The following is a 16,154-nucleotide window of genomic DNA, read 5'->3' as shown; positions in this document are numbered from 1 at the left end:
AAGTAACCAAATGACCATCCCCCTTCGGTTACCAGAATGCTCAGTTTATACCTCTATCTGGGTAACTACAGCATACCATACTTGTCCTCATGTTGGTCTTCTGGTCCATCCCCTTTCTCTAATGCTGACTTTTTAAAAAGATTTTATTGATTTATTTATCTGAGAGAGAGAGAGAGAGAGAGCACACAAGCAGGGGAAGGGCAGAGGGAGAGGGAGCAGACTCCCCACTGAGCAGGGAGCCTGACTCGGGGCTCGATCCCAGGACCCTGAGATCATGACCTGAGTAGAAGGCAGATGCTTCACCAACCAAGCCACCCAGGCGCCACCAAATGCTGATTCTTATGTGTTTTGGTTTTCCATTTTATCCTATCTTGTAAGCTATCTTGAGTCCCTTTGACACATGATACGTGCCAGACATACAGATGGATGGCTATCGCCTGTTGCCACAGTTAGCATAAACATCTTCTAACCTAATGGATGGTAACCCTAGTTTTCCACTGCTGGTAATGGACTTACAGACCCTGCAGGGGAGGAAATGAAAGGCTGTGGGCTGATGTGCAGCAGAATCATTACAATGAGCATTTACTGAGCACTCACTGTTTTCATCACTTTACACGAATAAACGCACTTATTCCTTACAACGGTCTCATGAAATGGAAAGCCAAGAGGCCAGCATCCCAGGAGCTCTAATGGAGAATTAGTCCCAAGAGTGAATTTACATAATATTTATGAGGCTCTTCCTCCATTCAAAAGACTAAGAGATTACAAGATTCAATTAAACCCTCCCTGTTTAGATTAAAACTAGAGTCTAGACCTGCATTATACCACGCCTTAGATGGGGCTTCTGAGAGATTTAAGGTAATGTCTAACTTCAAAAGCTTATGGGAAAAAGCACCTGAGCTAATCAGAAAACAGAACAGGAACATTTGTAATGCAGGAAAATCAAGGCAAACCACCACTGCACAGGACTTCTAAGGTGGGAGACCCCAGGTGTCAGAGGAGGCAGGACCTGACAAGGCCTTTCATAACGTGCGGATGAGATTTCTGGAGACACAGGGGGAATGCCGGACATGTAAAAGGGGGCCACACACAGTGTGGAAAGAAGCCAAGTGTGAGAAGAGGGTATAACAGACACCAAGGACAGGCCTCGCTGCAGGTACTGGAGAGTAATGGAAAATAAGTAAATAGACCTAAGTGTGGAAGGCCCTGGAGTGAGAGAGTTTGATCTTTGTCCTGGGAACCGTGAACTCTTTGGACAAGATGGTCGTTTAGTCAGGCTGCTAAAGGCAGGGAGACAAGGGAAGCCCTGCTGACTCTCATAATCTGAGCCCCGACTACCGAGCACCAAGCAGCAGCATTAGGAATAGGGCAAGAAATCAACTTGTAAACCATTTCAGATGAAATCTAGCAGGCCAGTTACCTGGGATAAAGTAGGCAGTAATTACAGGGCATTTAGTGACCATTCTGCACTTTGCATGTTTCACAGGGATCTAAAAGAACTTGTCTTCAGGAAGTTTACAATCTAATTGAGCGACCTCAAGTATTACAGCCCAATAAAATGAGATCACTCCAGTTTAACTCTTGCCCAAAGTTATACAGCTGATCACTGTTAATCAGAGAGTGCCATGAGGTAGGAAAAGTATGGATCAGCACAGAATTGGGGATGCCAGAAGAAGCTCAAGTTTTAAGGCATAAGAGTGGCCAAAAGAGTCAATTCTGCAAATGTCAAGTGGGGAAAAAAGACTAAGAAACAGTCACGGAATTTGTCCTTGAGAGATGAGCTTTATAGGAATGGTGAGAGTTAGGGCCAGAGGGTGTAAGTTTCATGAACCCTCCAACAGAAGAAAATTAAAAACTAGGGAAGCAATTTTTTTTTAATCATAGAAGAACTCAATATAAGTTTTAGGTCATTCTTGATGAGGATAATATAAAAAAATACTAGGATTAGTTAGGCACATGGTTTATACTTTGAAGAAAACACGCTACAACAAAAAGGTTTAACAGAAAAATCTGTTCGTATAAAATCAGAAACTGGATTTGCCTCAACACCATTATCAGCAAACTGGTGGGAAGATTTTTGTCCTGTTCTGAAGCCAGCTCCTTGTCTTCTGGTACTGGAGCCAGCGTCACACTCACACACACTCACACTCTGTCACTCAGGACTTCCTCTCGAAGTAAAGGGGCTTCTGTGGTCGGGGAACATGGTCCACTGACTGCACAGGGATCGGAGCCCCAGGGAACAGACAGGTGAGCAGATACAAGATGTCAGGTCTACACTCTAAGGGGAGTCCTTCGGGGAGGAGAGGGAGTATGTTCGGTTCCTAGACTCACCCCCTTGTACTGATCACTCACTGCAGCATCTAGTTTACAAAACGGAAGGAAGGCTACCTTGACACTGGCTTACAGCTAGCTAGTAGAGAAGAAAACTCCACAGACGAATCTGTTTCTCCTTGCAGCAACAGGATGCGAGTGCTGTGTGCTCTTACGTGCACATTAAGGAAAAAGCTCGACTGTTACTCTTTAGCGTGAAGTCGCTGGTGTCGGATGAGGGTTGAACTCTGGCTGAAGGCTTTCCCACAGTCATTACACTTGTACGGCTTCTCTCCGGTGTGAGTTCTCTGGTGAATGATAAGCGATGAGCTCCGCCCGAAGCCCTTCCCACATTCTCCGCACTCGTGGGGCTTCTCCCCGGTGTGGCTCCTCTGATGCTCAGCGAGGGAAGAGCTGCGACTGAACACTTTCCCACAGTCGCCGCATTCGTAGGGCTTCTCGCCCGTGTGTGTTCTCTGGTGCTCGATGAGAGAGGAGACCCAGCTGAAAGCCTTCCTGCATTCACTGCACTCATAGGGATTCTCGCCGGTGTGTATTCGTTGATGCTGAATTATGGTCGAGCGGTCGCTGAAGGCTTTCCCACACTCGGTACACTTGTAAGGTTTCTCCTGAGTGTGAGTTCGCTGGTGCTGGCTGAGGTTCGTGCTCCGGCTGAAGGCTTTCCCGCACTCACCACACTCATAGGGCTTCTCTCCTGTGTGGACCCTCTGGTGAAGGCTCAGGTGAGTGCTCCGGCTAAAAGCTTTTCCACACTCGCTGCATTCGTACGGCTTCTCTCCAGTGTGAGTTCTCTGATGCTCAATAAGATGTGTACTTCGGCTAAAAGTCTTTCCACATTCATTGCATTCAAAAGGCTTTTCTCCACCATGAGTTCTCCTGTGGACAATAAGGTCTGATTGGTAACTGAAGGCTTTCCCACATTCATTGCATTTACAAGGTTTCTTTTGTGGGAAGATTTTTTGGTGTTTAATGAAGTCCAAATTATCTTTGGAGTTCTTCCTAGATATGGGGTATCTAGCTCCCTTTGGAATGTTCTGCTGTGTATTAACTTTAGAGCTTAGACTAAATTCACTAGATTCAGGAACTCTCTCCCTAGTAAAAATTTCCTTAAGGGTCATGGACACGTTCCTGATCGATGTTTTCTCAAAAGATGTCTTCCGGGCAGGACATTTTGTCTGCCTTGATAACCGGCCCTCACCTTTACAGGCCTCTTCATTCGTAGGACCTTGGGCAGTACTCCCTCTGAGACTTTCCATGGCTGACCCTGAAAACTCTGGTTCTTCAGAAATAGCCTGATTGGTGTTGCTGCTTTGGCTCAGTTCACAGCTCCCTATCTGAAAGAGATTTAAAGTGCAAATGTCACCTGCATCTAGTATAGAGAGAAAGAAAAATAAACCAGTAGGAAAAAAAAAAAGAAAAGAAAAGCAAATTTGCTATTCACGCACACTAGCAACTTTATATGGGAAAAAAACAAAAAGGGACAGTCGAAGGCAAGGGAATGGGAGCAGAAGAGACAACAGACAGAGTTTTTATAACAGGCATGGGGAGCACAGAGACATCAAGAACTCTGGGAAGGGTGACGGGACTCAGCCAAAAAAATGGAATGAGCAGATATACCAGCCAATGAACAGAGAGTAGGGGAGTAGAAAGTAAAGTGAGCTCTTAGTTACTAGAGCCAGTGAGCAGTGGTAAGAGGGAGGAAGGAAAGGGATGAGAAGAGCAGACTCTTAAGTGTAGAAAAGACACCCTCTAAAAATAGCAAACACTAAGGGTGATTCTGTCAAGCTTGGATACAGTCATTTTCTTGGGATTCAGAAAGAACAGAATTTCAGAAATGCTGTCTACAACACTGCAACTGGACATGCTCCCCGACCCTCCTTCCAACTAATCTAGGTGTTCTAAACAAGTCTACTCTCGGAGTCACCGAGGCCCGCTCACTTACTTGACAAATAGCAAGCAGACTAACTTAAGTCGTCCGCTGAATTCCAAGAGCTTAGACTGGAACTTGTGTCTCCTAAATAGCGAATTGCTGGTCTTTTCATGATATCACTCACCCAGACAGGTATTTTCCGCTCACTTCCCTCTTCAGGGCCTGAAGATCCAGCGTCCTCAGCTGTCCTCCCTCCGACCGAATGACAATGTCCAAGTCACATGCTGGGATTCCAGCTGATGGGAAAGGATTTAACACAAGGCTTGGGTGGTGGAGACACAGGGCTATTCAGAGCTCAATCTTAAAGCCTTCATCTATAGAAAAGATGGTGTGAACTTTCAGAAGCTGTGGGAGGATGGCCTGGCGAAAATGGCTTTCTGAAAGGGGTCAAAATTGGGTTCCAGAAGGTTATACACATTCACATCAGAATCCCCCATGGGACTTATTAGTTGAGATACCTGAGCCTTGCTTCAGACCCAGCAGGTATGACACGGGCCCAGGCATTTGTATCTAATAACTTCATATAACCTGACGAGTAGAACTGTCCACAAAGAACCCTAGAAACATACTCTAGATCGCCTGAAAAACCTTCCTCGGAGCAGGAAGGTCTCAAATACACACTCAGCTTCCCCTAGCCCGGCGGCTTCTCCCTTCTGCCAACACTTCCAAGGCTCCCAAGATTCCCAGGAAGTAGGCAGCCAACTTCCTCAGACATGCCCACTACACAGCCAGCACCCCACACTCAGGCTGCCTGGCCCCAAGTGGTCCATTTAGCTCCCCACTGACGGGCTTGTTCTTACACTTGCCCTTGAGGAGGAGCAGCAGGCCATCTCCTGGAAAATTGACCAGCACAGCGTCCCTCTACAGCGGCCTTTCTGCTTGGGAGAATGGGAGGATATGGGAATCTGTGCCTTTCCTCGCCCATCTCTGGACTCTAACTTTCCCCACGAAAGCTTTTTTCTTTAAGCCATCTCTTAAGGCTTCATCTGAGCCCCTGTGCTTGACAGTCAGCTACAAACTATATACCACTTTCCCTAATGCTTCTGCTCACAGCCCAATTTGGGATCCACTGGGTTAGGACATGATCTGGTTTCAGAGGTATTTCCTTTCTTGTAGACCAGTACCCTCCCACATGTACAGGTGCGCCGTGGAGGACATCCACCAAGAAGTCATGCATGGAGAAGACCCTCAAAGGCAATGGGATGATGATGTCTGTATCCAGCTTTGCCAAAAATATGCCTTCCGACTGGAAACAGGGAACACATAAGACCTACCACTAGACTAAGAGTCTGATTTATTTAGAACGTCTCTGTACAATCCGGTTGTATACTTCACGGCGCCCTCATCCCTTAGCGGGAATTTGCCATATTGCTGGACTGGCTGGCCTGCATTCTTGCAGCACAGACCCTGCCAACTACACCATCATGATTTTGTTGACAGCTCACTGTTATTTCTTTTGTGATAGTACTTCTCAAGGCAGCAGTACTACCTCCCAGGGAGAGGTCTGGGAAATGGTAAGGGGTTTTTCTGGACTGTAATGTTGATTAGATGGTGCTACTGGAATTTAGTGTGGATCAGGAATAATGGGCATTCCTGCAAAACAAAAAAATGTTCCTGATCTTGCGTGACTTTTTTTTTTTTTTAAGATTTTATTAATTTATTTGACAGACAGAGATCACAAGTAGGCAGAGAGGCAGTCAGAGACAGAGAGGAGGAAGCAGGCTCCCCACTGAGCAGAGAGCCCGATGCGGGGCTCGATCCCAGGACCCTGAGATCATGACCTGAGCCGAAGGCAGAGGCTTTAACCCATGTGCCCCCTGTGTGACTTTCAAAAAGTTGTTAATAAATGTAGTGAACCGAAGGGGCACCCCAAATGTAACAATAGCCAAACTATGGGAAAAGCCTGGATGTCCATCAACAAATGAATGGATAAAGAAGATATGGTATATATACAATGGAATACTATGAAGCCATCAAGAGAAATGAAATCTTGCCATCTGCAACGATGTGGACTGAACTACAGGGCATTACACTGAGCAAAGTAAGTCAACAGAGAAAGACAATTATCACATGATCTCTCTGACATGAGGAATTTGAGAGGCAGGGCGGGGAGTCGTAGGGGGTGGGAGGGAAAAAATGAAACAAGATGGGACCAGGGAGGGAGAAAAACCATAAGAGACTCTTAATCTCACAAAACAAACTGAGGGTTGCTGGTGGGTTCTGGGCAAGGGAAAGGGTAGCTGGATCATGGACATTGGGGAGGGTACGGGCTATAGTGAATGCTGTGAATTGTGTAAGCCTGATGATTCACAGACCTGTACCCCTGGGGCAAATAATATATAATATGTTAATTTTTTTAAAAAAGGCTGTTAAAGTTTTTTAAAAAGGTTGTTAATGTGGCAATAGTTGCAGCTGGGTGGCTTAGTTGGCTGAAGCGTCCAACTCTTGATTTCGGCTCAGGTCGTGATCTCAGAGTCCTGGGATCGAGCCCTGCACTGGGCTCCATGCTGGGCATGGAACCTGCTTGAGATTCTCTCCCTCTCTCCTCTCTCTGCCCCTCCCCCCACTCTAAAAAAAAAAAGTTAATAGTTGCCTAAGGCTAGAACCTAACACTACTTTACATAGAGATTCAAAATATTTTGCACAGCTTTGATATATACTGGAAAATTAGGGAAATAAACTTCTCTTTCTTTGGATGCTATTAGGACTTGCTCACCATTTCAGGAAAATCAAACCACTTACAGTACTAGATTCACAAACATGACATTCATCTATCAGGCCATATTTCTAACTGTTGCATTCACAGTGATTCTGTGAACAGGTGCAGATATCCATTTCATCCAAACTGTACACACTGAACTATACACACTATTCTAATATAAATTACTTTCCTTTATATCAGAGTTAGGTAAGACATTGATATTTTGGAAATTGTATGTACAAGTAATTAATACTATCTGTCAGTTTTACTACAGGATGGTAAGTTGGACTTTGGTTCCCAGTAGAATGTTACTACATTATTTCACATTATATCCCATCCTGGGGAAGAGATATTGTTACGAGGATGTTTAAGTTTATGGGGTTTAGGTTTTCCCCTTAACCAGAAAGATCCGAAATTTGAAGATCTTTGTAAATTGTCTTCTTAGATCCATGAAAACTTAGGCTCCCTAAAAGTATGCAGAATATCCTGAACAGAGAAAGAACGAGAACAGATTCAAAGACAGACGGACAGTTTGAGGTGGAGGGTCCTCCTCATGCTCATTAATATCCTGGGAATTGGTAATCTAAGCCAATGTGATATCAGTTGATCTACAGAATTCAATTCGTGTATATACTGTGTAGTACAAGTGTCCTAAAATGTAGTTATTTTGTCATTACAGAGAAGTTCATTACATGTATAACTGTATCATGCATTTTCTGTTTGTATATGTGACACATGATAGAGACATAGAAACCCCACTGGGGAGAGCTTCTACATTAAAACAAAGGAAGCTAACTTGGGAGATTCTTTAGGTCTTTTGCATCTGTCTTTTATAAGCGTTTCATGAGTATTGAGTCCTTTATGCCTCACAACAGTGAGAGGGGTACTACTGTTATCCCCTCGATACAAATGAAGAACTTGAGGTACAGAAAGGTGAAGTAATTTGGCCCCAAGCCAAGCAATAAATCCTGGACTCAGACTCACTAGGGAATAAAACCTGAGTTGCACTTTCCACTCCTGTGGCCCTAAATGGCCAAGAAAATAACCCCACTGATCCCAGGATACCAGCATGACCTTAACGGCAGAGTGCCATGGAGCTTTAGAGAGTGCCTGCCTCTGAAAGGTGACCGTCCTGAGAGGCTGTGCTAAGTCCCGCTCATGCGACAGCCCGATCTATGCCAGCTGAATGTGGAATGTTCCAGACACCCCAGCGCGGCTGGTGTCCTCAGCACAAATCAGTGGACATCACATAGAGGCCCTGTGATGTAAGCATTTACCAGATAATCTGGATTTTTAAAAGCTTTATTTATTGGGCACCTGGGTGGCTCAGTCGTTAAGCATCTGCCTTCGGATCAGGTCATGATCCCAAGGTCCTAGGATCGAGCTCCGCATCGGGCTCCCTGCTGGATGGGAAGCCTGCTTCTCCCTCTTCTACTCCCCCTGCTTGTGTTCCCTCTCTTGCTGTGTCTCTGTCAAATAAATAAATAAAATATTTTTTAAAAAGATTTATTTATTTGTTTGACAGGGGAGGGGCGGGAGGAGAGGTAGGGATTCTCAAGCAGACTCTACTCTGAGAGAGGAGCCCCACATGGGGCTCTATCTCGAGACCTGAGATCATCACCTGAGCCGAAACCAAGAGTCAGATGCTCCACTGACTGTACCACCCATGCACCCCAGTAATCTGGATTTTGATTATAGTGATATAATGATACAATGATAACTATATAAAACCCAGGGGAAAATAACCAATTTCGTTTTTATGTCTCCTCATCTGTCAAATGAAGATTTTGGACTTGATTGGTACAAAGCTCTCTGATTCAGGGAGTTTAAGTCCCAAACGCTAAGGCACGTACCTGTCTGCCTACACTAAGGGCATTAGACTAATATGATCCTAGTCTTTTTCAAATCATCAGAGACATGTGAAAGCCTAAGGTCCATGTTTCAGATGAAGCCATTCAGGCCAGTAAGATGTTCTTCAATCACCAAATGATGAAATAGAGAAAGGAGTGTTGAGGAAGACATTACGAGCAATCGGCAGCCAAGCAACGAATAGTCCCATCCTGGGCAAAATTTGGCAGACTCGCCTAAGGGAAGTTCTGTGAGAAGAAAAATAAATGTATGCCCTGTTTGGTGCTATGACCCATTCAGAAAAAGAGGAAGAATCCTTAACTTTCATGGGACATACTCTTCTAGTGAGATAGCCAGTTGCCCTTCCCTCGTCTACCTCCTCTTAGCTTTCTTTTTGGTCAAAGGCAAAGCTGGCAAAGATCTTATTCTAGGCAGCCAGGATCACTGGTCTGGTAATGTCACATCTGAATGCACATCTGAATGCAATGTTACGTTGAATGCACCCTTAAAGGTCGAGGTAAAACAAATGCCTAAAAGCAATCCTACCTCTTCCCAGATGCAGAGAAAAGGACAACAGACACTGATGTCTCTCCTGAAGTCCCTAGTTCCTTAGTGATAAACGGTACAAGGGATGGATCTGGGCCATGTCTAGACCCTCCCTGAACTCTCTAGGTGATCTGAGGCATAAAATCCAGGCTCTTGGTCAATTTTCCCACATGGGACAGGAGTTCAAATGGACTTTGACAGCAGTCTCTTCATTCCTCCTGACGATCCAAACAGAAGGCTGCCAAAGCAGCTCTGGCACCATAGGGCGGTGCAACCCTGGGCCAGTCACTCACCTCTCTGAGAGTTTGGTCCCACACTGTAAAATGGCACAGCTAGGACTTGCGTGTCTTTTCTCACAAAGCTTCTGTCAGAGCTACAAGTGAAAAAAACAGCAAAGCGTTTACAATAAAGAATAGTCACATACAACGTAAACAGATACAATTGCTGGGCGTACCTCAAATGAATTCAGTTTAACAGTGTGAGGGTGTACCTGTAAAGCAGATGCTCCGAGACTGTGAGGCTGCCTTCAGCAGCTGCTGCTTCAGAGCGGGGACAGAGGAGCTCTTATTCCTGGTCTTGAAGGACGCGCTGGAAGGCAAACCCTCCAACAGATTTCAGAGAGGCTGCGAGCCATTCCCTTGCTCAGGCTCCCACGGAGGACTCCTGCACCATGGTGCGGCAAGTCCTTTCCTCTCTTCCTCCTTCCTACCTCATGCTTCAGCTACTTGGAGCACTTTACTGCTACAACCATACTGCATCCTACCCAGTCATTGTTCTCCCAAGTCCAGTGGTCATAAGGGCTGCAGCCCCCCAAACCTATCTGCTTTTATGGGACCAACTTCCCAGCGACACGCACCTCCTGTGACCCTAACCATCTGAAATTTTTTGGACCATGTCACCGCCTCTTCCAGCAAGAATTCAGGAAGAATTCTCCTGTCTTTCTACCGCCTTAAGCATTAAGAATTTATCTCGGTCAGAAGGAAGCAGGTTCGGAAGGGTCTGGAATAGCTCTTCTCCGGGTGCTTGCTTTCAGGCCCGGGTTGGCCCGCTGGAGCCTCTGCTGGTGGACAAAGCAATCAGCACGAGGGCTCGGCAGCCCCAGTTCGACCCCAGAGCAGAGACGACCAAGTCCCGAGACGTCCTGAAAGGTGGTCTTCAGGCAACAGTGTGGGCAGGAACTGGCTCAGAATAACACAGAAAACTGATCCGCAGAACTGGCCGGCGGCTCCACCAACAGGTAAACACGTACTGTCCATGCCAGTCCCGAGCGTCCTCCTCGGAGGCAGAAGCGAGCGGCTGCTACTCACGAGCTGTGTAACTCCCGGGAAGGCGCTTCATCTCCGCGCGCCTCAGTGTCCTCGCCGGCGACATGGGGAGGGTAACGCGCATGTCACGGGGAGCCTGCGAGGGTAAGAGGGGTCAGTCCGGGTACAGAGTCGTGGAGCGGCGACGCGCACAGCCGGCTCCAGAAGCCCTCCCGCGCCTGGCTGCAGGTCGGCCACGCACCCCCGGGGACCACCGCCCGCCCCCCGCGCAGCCCCGGGACCCGGCGGAGCCGCCCACAGGCGCAGCCGGCGACCCCGCCGCCCCGCCCGGGGTCGCGGCGCTACGCCGCATGACCTGTCCCCGAGCCCGCAGGCCCACCCGCCCAGGCCCGGCCCTGCGCGCTGCGCGCTCCACTCACCGGCCGCCTCAGCGGCGCACCCGGGTACACCTGGGGCCGGGCCCGCGCTGCGACGGAACGCGAGTGCACGGCGCTCGAGGCAGCCGGAAGGATTAGCTGGGAGCCCCGGCGACCCCCGCGGTTCGCAGACGCGCGGTAGGAGCACCGAGCGGCGCTGACGGGGGGTGAGGGCGAGGGCGGTGGCGCGGCTCTGCGCCTGCGCCCGAGAGCTGGGGCTCCGCGGCGCTCGTTCTGAGGAGCCCCTGCCGCGGTGGGTGCCGGGGAGTCGGCGACGGAGAGCCGCGGTCCACGGAGGACCGCGCCGACCCGTGTGGTTGTGGATAGCGTCCCAGGAAAACTGGGTAAAACAGAGTCTCGGGGTCGCCGCCCTGGTCTGAGGAGGGTCGCGGGAACGCGGCGCTGCCGACCGGGATCCCGGGGCAGGCTGTCCCCGACCTCACTGCGGGGCTTCACGCAGTCAGCCGCGGGAGCTGGGGGCTCAGTCGGGAAGCACCTGCCTTTGGCGGGCTGGGGTCCTGCGATCGCGCCCCGCATCGGGCTCCTGCTTCTCGCTCTGCTCCGCCCCCTGCCTGTGTGCTCTCTCTCTCTCAAATTAATTAATTAAGAACAAAACAAAACATCCATCAAGAGCTGTAGAGATGTATAAAATCAGTATCGATTTGGTGGGGAGGGCGCTTTTCTACACAATTTTAACAGGATTGTGTCATCGCACCGAAATCCGTAAGTTTGTTCTGGAGCTCGGAAGGGAGAGCCTGCGGGATGAGGGCCGTGAGCCCGGTTTGGCTCTTAGGAGATACCACGGAGAGCACAGCAGAGGGCAACGCCGGGAAGAACCGACGAGCCCGACGACCGGACCGCGTGTGTAAAGCGGCGGCCTGGGCGTGTGACTGGGCGTGTGACGGCTGCGCGCGGGCCTGGCGTAATCCAGGAGAATCGGGAGCCAAACCGTGAAGCTGCAAGGGACCGGGAGACCGTCTAGGTTCATCCCTTTCATTATATTTTTAATTGAAATTCAAATCGTACTAAAATATGCAGACCACAGAGTTCCCATTTTAACTACTTGAAAGTGCACGAGAAAGTTTTTAGTGTTTTCGTAATGTTGTGCGAACACCACCACCGTCTGATTTCAGAGCATTTCCTCACCCCAAAAGAAACCTTGAACACACTGAGCAGCCACTCACTCCTCATCACCCCCCTCCCCAGTCCCTAGGAACTTCCATTCCACTTCCTGTCTCTATGAATTTACGCAATCTAGACGACACGTATAAGTCAAATCCTACATTTATCTTTTAGCGTATATATATATATATTTTAAATTAGCGTGATGTTTTCAAGGCCAATCCACGGTATAGCATGTATCGGGTTCATCCTGTCCCGGGTTCACCCATATTATAGCACCATCCATTCATCTCTTCTTCAACACTTGGGGTGTTTGCGAATAGTGTGAATGCTGTGACTTTTGACCGTTGTGAAGAGTGCTGCTATGAACATAGATTATAAGCACCTGAATCCCTAACTTCAGCTCCTGTTTTAATTCCTGTTGGGATTTTGATTGGGGTTGTATTAAATAAATGTATCCCTCTGGAAAGAGTTGCTATCTAGACAATATTCAGTCTTCACTTTATGAACATGATATATTTCTCAATTTATTTACATTTTCTTTACTTTTCTGAGCAATCTATTTACTTCTCAGTTTAAAGATCATATATGTGTTTTGTTAAATTAACCCTAAATACTTTATGGTTTTTATACCATTAGAAATGGAATTATTTGGGAGCACCTGGGTGATTTAGTCCATTAAGTGTCTGTTTTTGGCTCAGGTCATGATCCCAGGGTCCTGGGAGCAAGTCTGTATGGGGCTCCCTGCTCCATGAGGATCCTGCTTCTCCCTCTCCCTCTCCCCCTGCTCATGCTCTCTCTCAAATAAATAAATATATATTTTTAAAAAAGAAATGGACTTATTTGCCTTTTATTTTCTGGTTGTTTGTTACTAACATTTAGAGAGATGATGATTTTTTTAAGGATTTTATTTATTATTTTAGAAAGAGAGAGAGAGAGCACATGCTCAAGTAGGGGAGGGGCAGAGGGAAGAAGAAGGAATCTTGCTCGACTGCACTGAGCATGGAGCCTGATGCAAAGGCTCCATCTCATGACCCTGAGGTCATGACCTCAGCTGAACTCAAGAGTTGGGACACTTAACTGACTGAGCTACCTGGGTGCCCCAGCAATTGATTTTTTTATACTGATGTTAAACTCTTGGGGCACCTGGGTGGCTCAGTGGGTTAAAAACTCTGCCTTCGGCTCAGGTCATGATCTCAGGGTCCTGGGATCAAGCCCCACATCGGGCTCTGCTCAGCAAGGAGACTGCTTCCCCTTATCTCTCTGCCTGCCTCTCTGCCTACTTGTGATCTCTGTCAAATAAATAAATAAAATCTTAAAAAAAAAAATAAATAAACTCTGTCACCCTGTTATGTTTACTTATTTCAGTGATTGTTTTGTAGGTTTCTTGGGATTTTTCCATGTAAATAATAATGCTGACTGTGAATAGCATTAATCTTTAGGCCTTCTATTTTTTTAATTACTTTTATTATATCTTCTATTATTTATTTTCTGTTTATTCCTCATATGTGTTTATTACTTTTATTTCACCAGCTAGGACCTCCAGTACAATGCTGAAGAGACCTGATGACAGCAGATGTCTTTGTTCTGTTTCCAGTCTTGTAAGTAGAAACTAATATTTCCTCATTAAATATATTAGTTGTATCAGATTGTAGAATTTTGTTTCTATTCATAGTTTGCTAAAAGTTCTTTTTCTAAAAGGGTATTGAATTTTGCCACACTTTTTTTTGCATCTATTTAAAAGATCATGTAAGATCATTTATCATTTATTTTGTTAATGTGGTGAATTACATTGATTATTCAAATGTTTTGTATACCTTATATTTCAGGCATAAACCTCACTTGATTCTGACATATTATTTTGTTTAAATATGGATGGATTCTTGATCTTGGAGCTGTGAGATCAAGCCCCATGTCAGGCTCTGCACTCAGCATGGAATCTGCTTGAGGGTCTCTCTCTCTCTGCCCTTCTCCCCCCACTCTTTCTTTCTAAAATAAAAATAAATAAAATTAAAAAAAAATAAAAAACAGTTTGATAATACACTTTTTTAAAAAAGATATTTATTTATTTATTTGACAGATCACAAGTAGGCAGAGAGGCAGGCTAGGGTTGGGGGGGAGAGCAGGCTCCCTGCTGAGCAGAGAGCCTGATTTGGGGCTTGATCCCAGGACCCTAAGATCATGACCTGAGCTGAAGGCAGAGGCTTAACCCACTGAGTCACCCAGGCGCCCCTGATAATATACATTTAAGAATTGTCGCATCTATGTTCATGAAGGATATTGATCTATAATTTTATCGTAATAACTTTGTCAACCTGGGAACCGTTCCCTTCCTTTACATTATCTGAAAGATTTAGGGGAAGTATAGTATTATTTCTTCATTATGTGTTTAATGGAATTTACCGTATAGGCCTAGAAGGTTTTTTTTTTTGTTGTTGTTGTTGTTTTGTTTTGTAGAATTCAATTTAATAATGCATTCAATTTCTTTAACAAGCACAGGGCTATTTATTCATATTTTCTACTTCTCCTTGTGCTAGTTTTATTGCATTCTTCATAGAATTTGTCCATTTCTGGGTTTAGTGGCAGGAATCTGCTCATACTATACCCTAATTATTTTTGATGTCTGTGGAATCTGTGATATCTCCTGTCCATTCCTCATATTGATAAGTTGTGTACTCCCTTTTTTTCTTGATTAGTTTTTCTAGGAAGTACCAATTTTACCAATATTTTTAAAGAACCTTTTTCTGTTGATTTTCTCAAACCTTGTTTTCTACTTCATTTTCTTCTAGTCTTTAACAGCCATTTGCTTATGTGGGGTTTAATATGTTCTTTTTCTGGCTTCTCAAGCCAGACACTTAGATAACATTTTAAACCTTCTTTTATAGTATAAACATTTAAAGGAACAAACTTCCCTCTAACAGACTGTTCAGCTAGATCTCACACATTTTGCTAAATTACACTTTTGAGATTGTTTAATTTGAAATATTTTCTGATTTCCCTGGTGATTTTTCCTGTGACTCACTAGTCACATAGAAACGTGTGTTTTTAATTTCTAAATGTCTTGGGCTTTTCTGGATACTATACTGTTACTGATTACCAATTTAGTTTTGCTGGTCAGAATATTTTCTGTGTAAGATTTCAATTCTTTGATATTTATTGCAACTTAGGCATATAGTGGGTCTTCTTTGAAAGGTAAAATCAGGGGCATCTGGGTGGCACAGTCAGTTAATTGTCCGACTCTTGCTTTCAGCTCAGGATGTGATCTCAAGATCCTGAGTTCAAGCCCGATGCTGGGCTGCATGGTTTGCGTGGAGTCTGTTTGAGATTTTTTCTCTCTCTCTTCCCTCTCCCTCTGTTCCTCCTGATCATCCTCTCTGTCTAAAATAACTAAGTAAATCTTTTTTTTTAAAAAAAGGTAAAGTCAGCTAAGTAACTGGCTGATATATAATCAACCATCAGATAGACAAAGCTGTCAGAAAAAATATGAGTTAAGGAAAGGCAAGGAAGACATCCAGATGGCCAAGAGACACATGGAAAAATGTTCAACATCACTTGGCATCAGGGAAATACAAATCAAAACCACAATGAGATACCACCTCATGGCAGTCAGAATGGCTAACATTAAGTCAGGAAATGACAGATGCTGGCGAGGATGCGGAGAAAGGGGAACCCTCCTACACTCTTGGTAGGAATGCAAGCTGGTGCAGCCACTCTGGAAAACAGCATGGAGGTTCCTCACAACGTTGAAACTAGAGCTACCCTATAACCCAGCAATCGCACTCCTGGGTATGTACCGCAAAGATACAAATGTAGTGATCTGAAGGGGCACTTGCACCCCAATGTTTATAGCAGCCATGTCCACAGTAGCCACACTATGGAAGAAGCTGAGATGTCCATCAACAGATGAACAGATAAAGAAGATGTGGTATGTATCTACAATGGAATACTATGCAGCCATCAAAAATTTGAAATCTTGCCATCTGCAGGATGGAACT

General features: G+C 45.7%; 1 protein-coding gene and 1 long non-coding RNA gene across 5 annotated transcripts; one reads left to right on the top strand and one right to left on the bottom strand.

Moving 5' to 3' along the window:
• Positions 1-267: 267 nt before the first annotated feature.
• On the bottom strand, positions 268-11,189 carry ZNF391 (zinc finger protein 391). Of its 4 annotated transcripts, none has more exons than XM_032338202.1 (5): positions 11,041-11,189; positions 9,847-10,757; positions 9,650-9,729; positions 4,274-4,638; positions 268-3,665 (listed from the first exon to the last, which is right to left on the bottom strand). In XM_032338202.1, the coding sequence occupies exon 5, from the start codon at positions 3,585-3,587 to the stop codon at positions 2,514-2,516; it is 1,074 nt and encodes a 357-aa protein (XP_032194093.1). In that variant the 5' UTR covers positions 3,588-3,665; positions 4,274-4,638; positions 9,650-9,729; positions 9,847-10,757; positions 11,041-11,189; the 3' UTR covers positions 268-2,513. The 4 variants fall into 4 exon arrangements, with proteins under 4 accessions (XP_032194093.1, XP_032194094.1, XP_032194095.1 ...); XM_032338203.1 differs by having other exon boundaries at positions 4,274-4,575; XM_032338204.1 differs by having other exon boundaries at positions 4,274-4,497.
• A 38-nt stretch (positions 11,190-11,227) lies between these two features.
• On the top strand, positions 11,228-15,733 carry LOC116587682. The gene is made up of 3 exons (XR_004284563.1): positions 11,228-11,381; positions 13,693-13,760; positions 15,575-15,733. It is a non-coding gene; the product is annotated as an uncharacterized LOC116587682 (long non-coding RNA).
• Positions 15,734-16,154: the final 421 nt, after the last annotated feature.

The sequence above is a fragment of the Mustela erminea genome, chromosome 4, assembly GCF_009829155.1.
Source record: "Mustela erminea isolate mMusErm1 chromosome 4, mMusErm1.Pri, whole genome shotgun sequence".
In the NCBI taxonomy this organism is placed as follows: domain Eukaryota; kingdom Metazoa; phylum Chordata; class Mammalia; order Carnivora; family Mustelidae; genus Mustela; species Mustela erminea.
The sequence above is the reverse complement of the archived record's forward strand: the minus strand, read 5'-3'. Positions and strand labels throughout refer to the sequence as shown.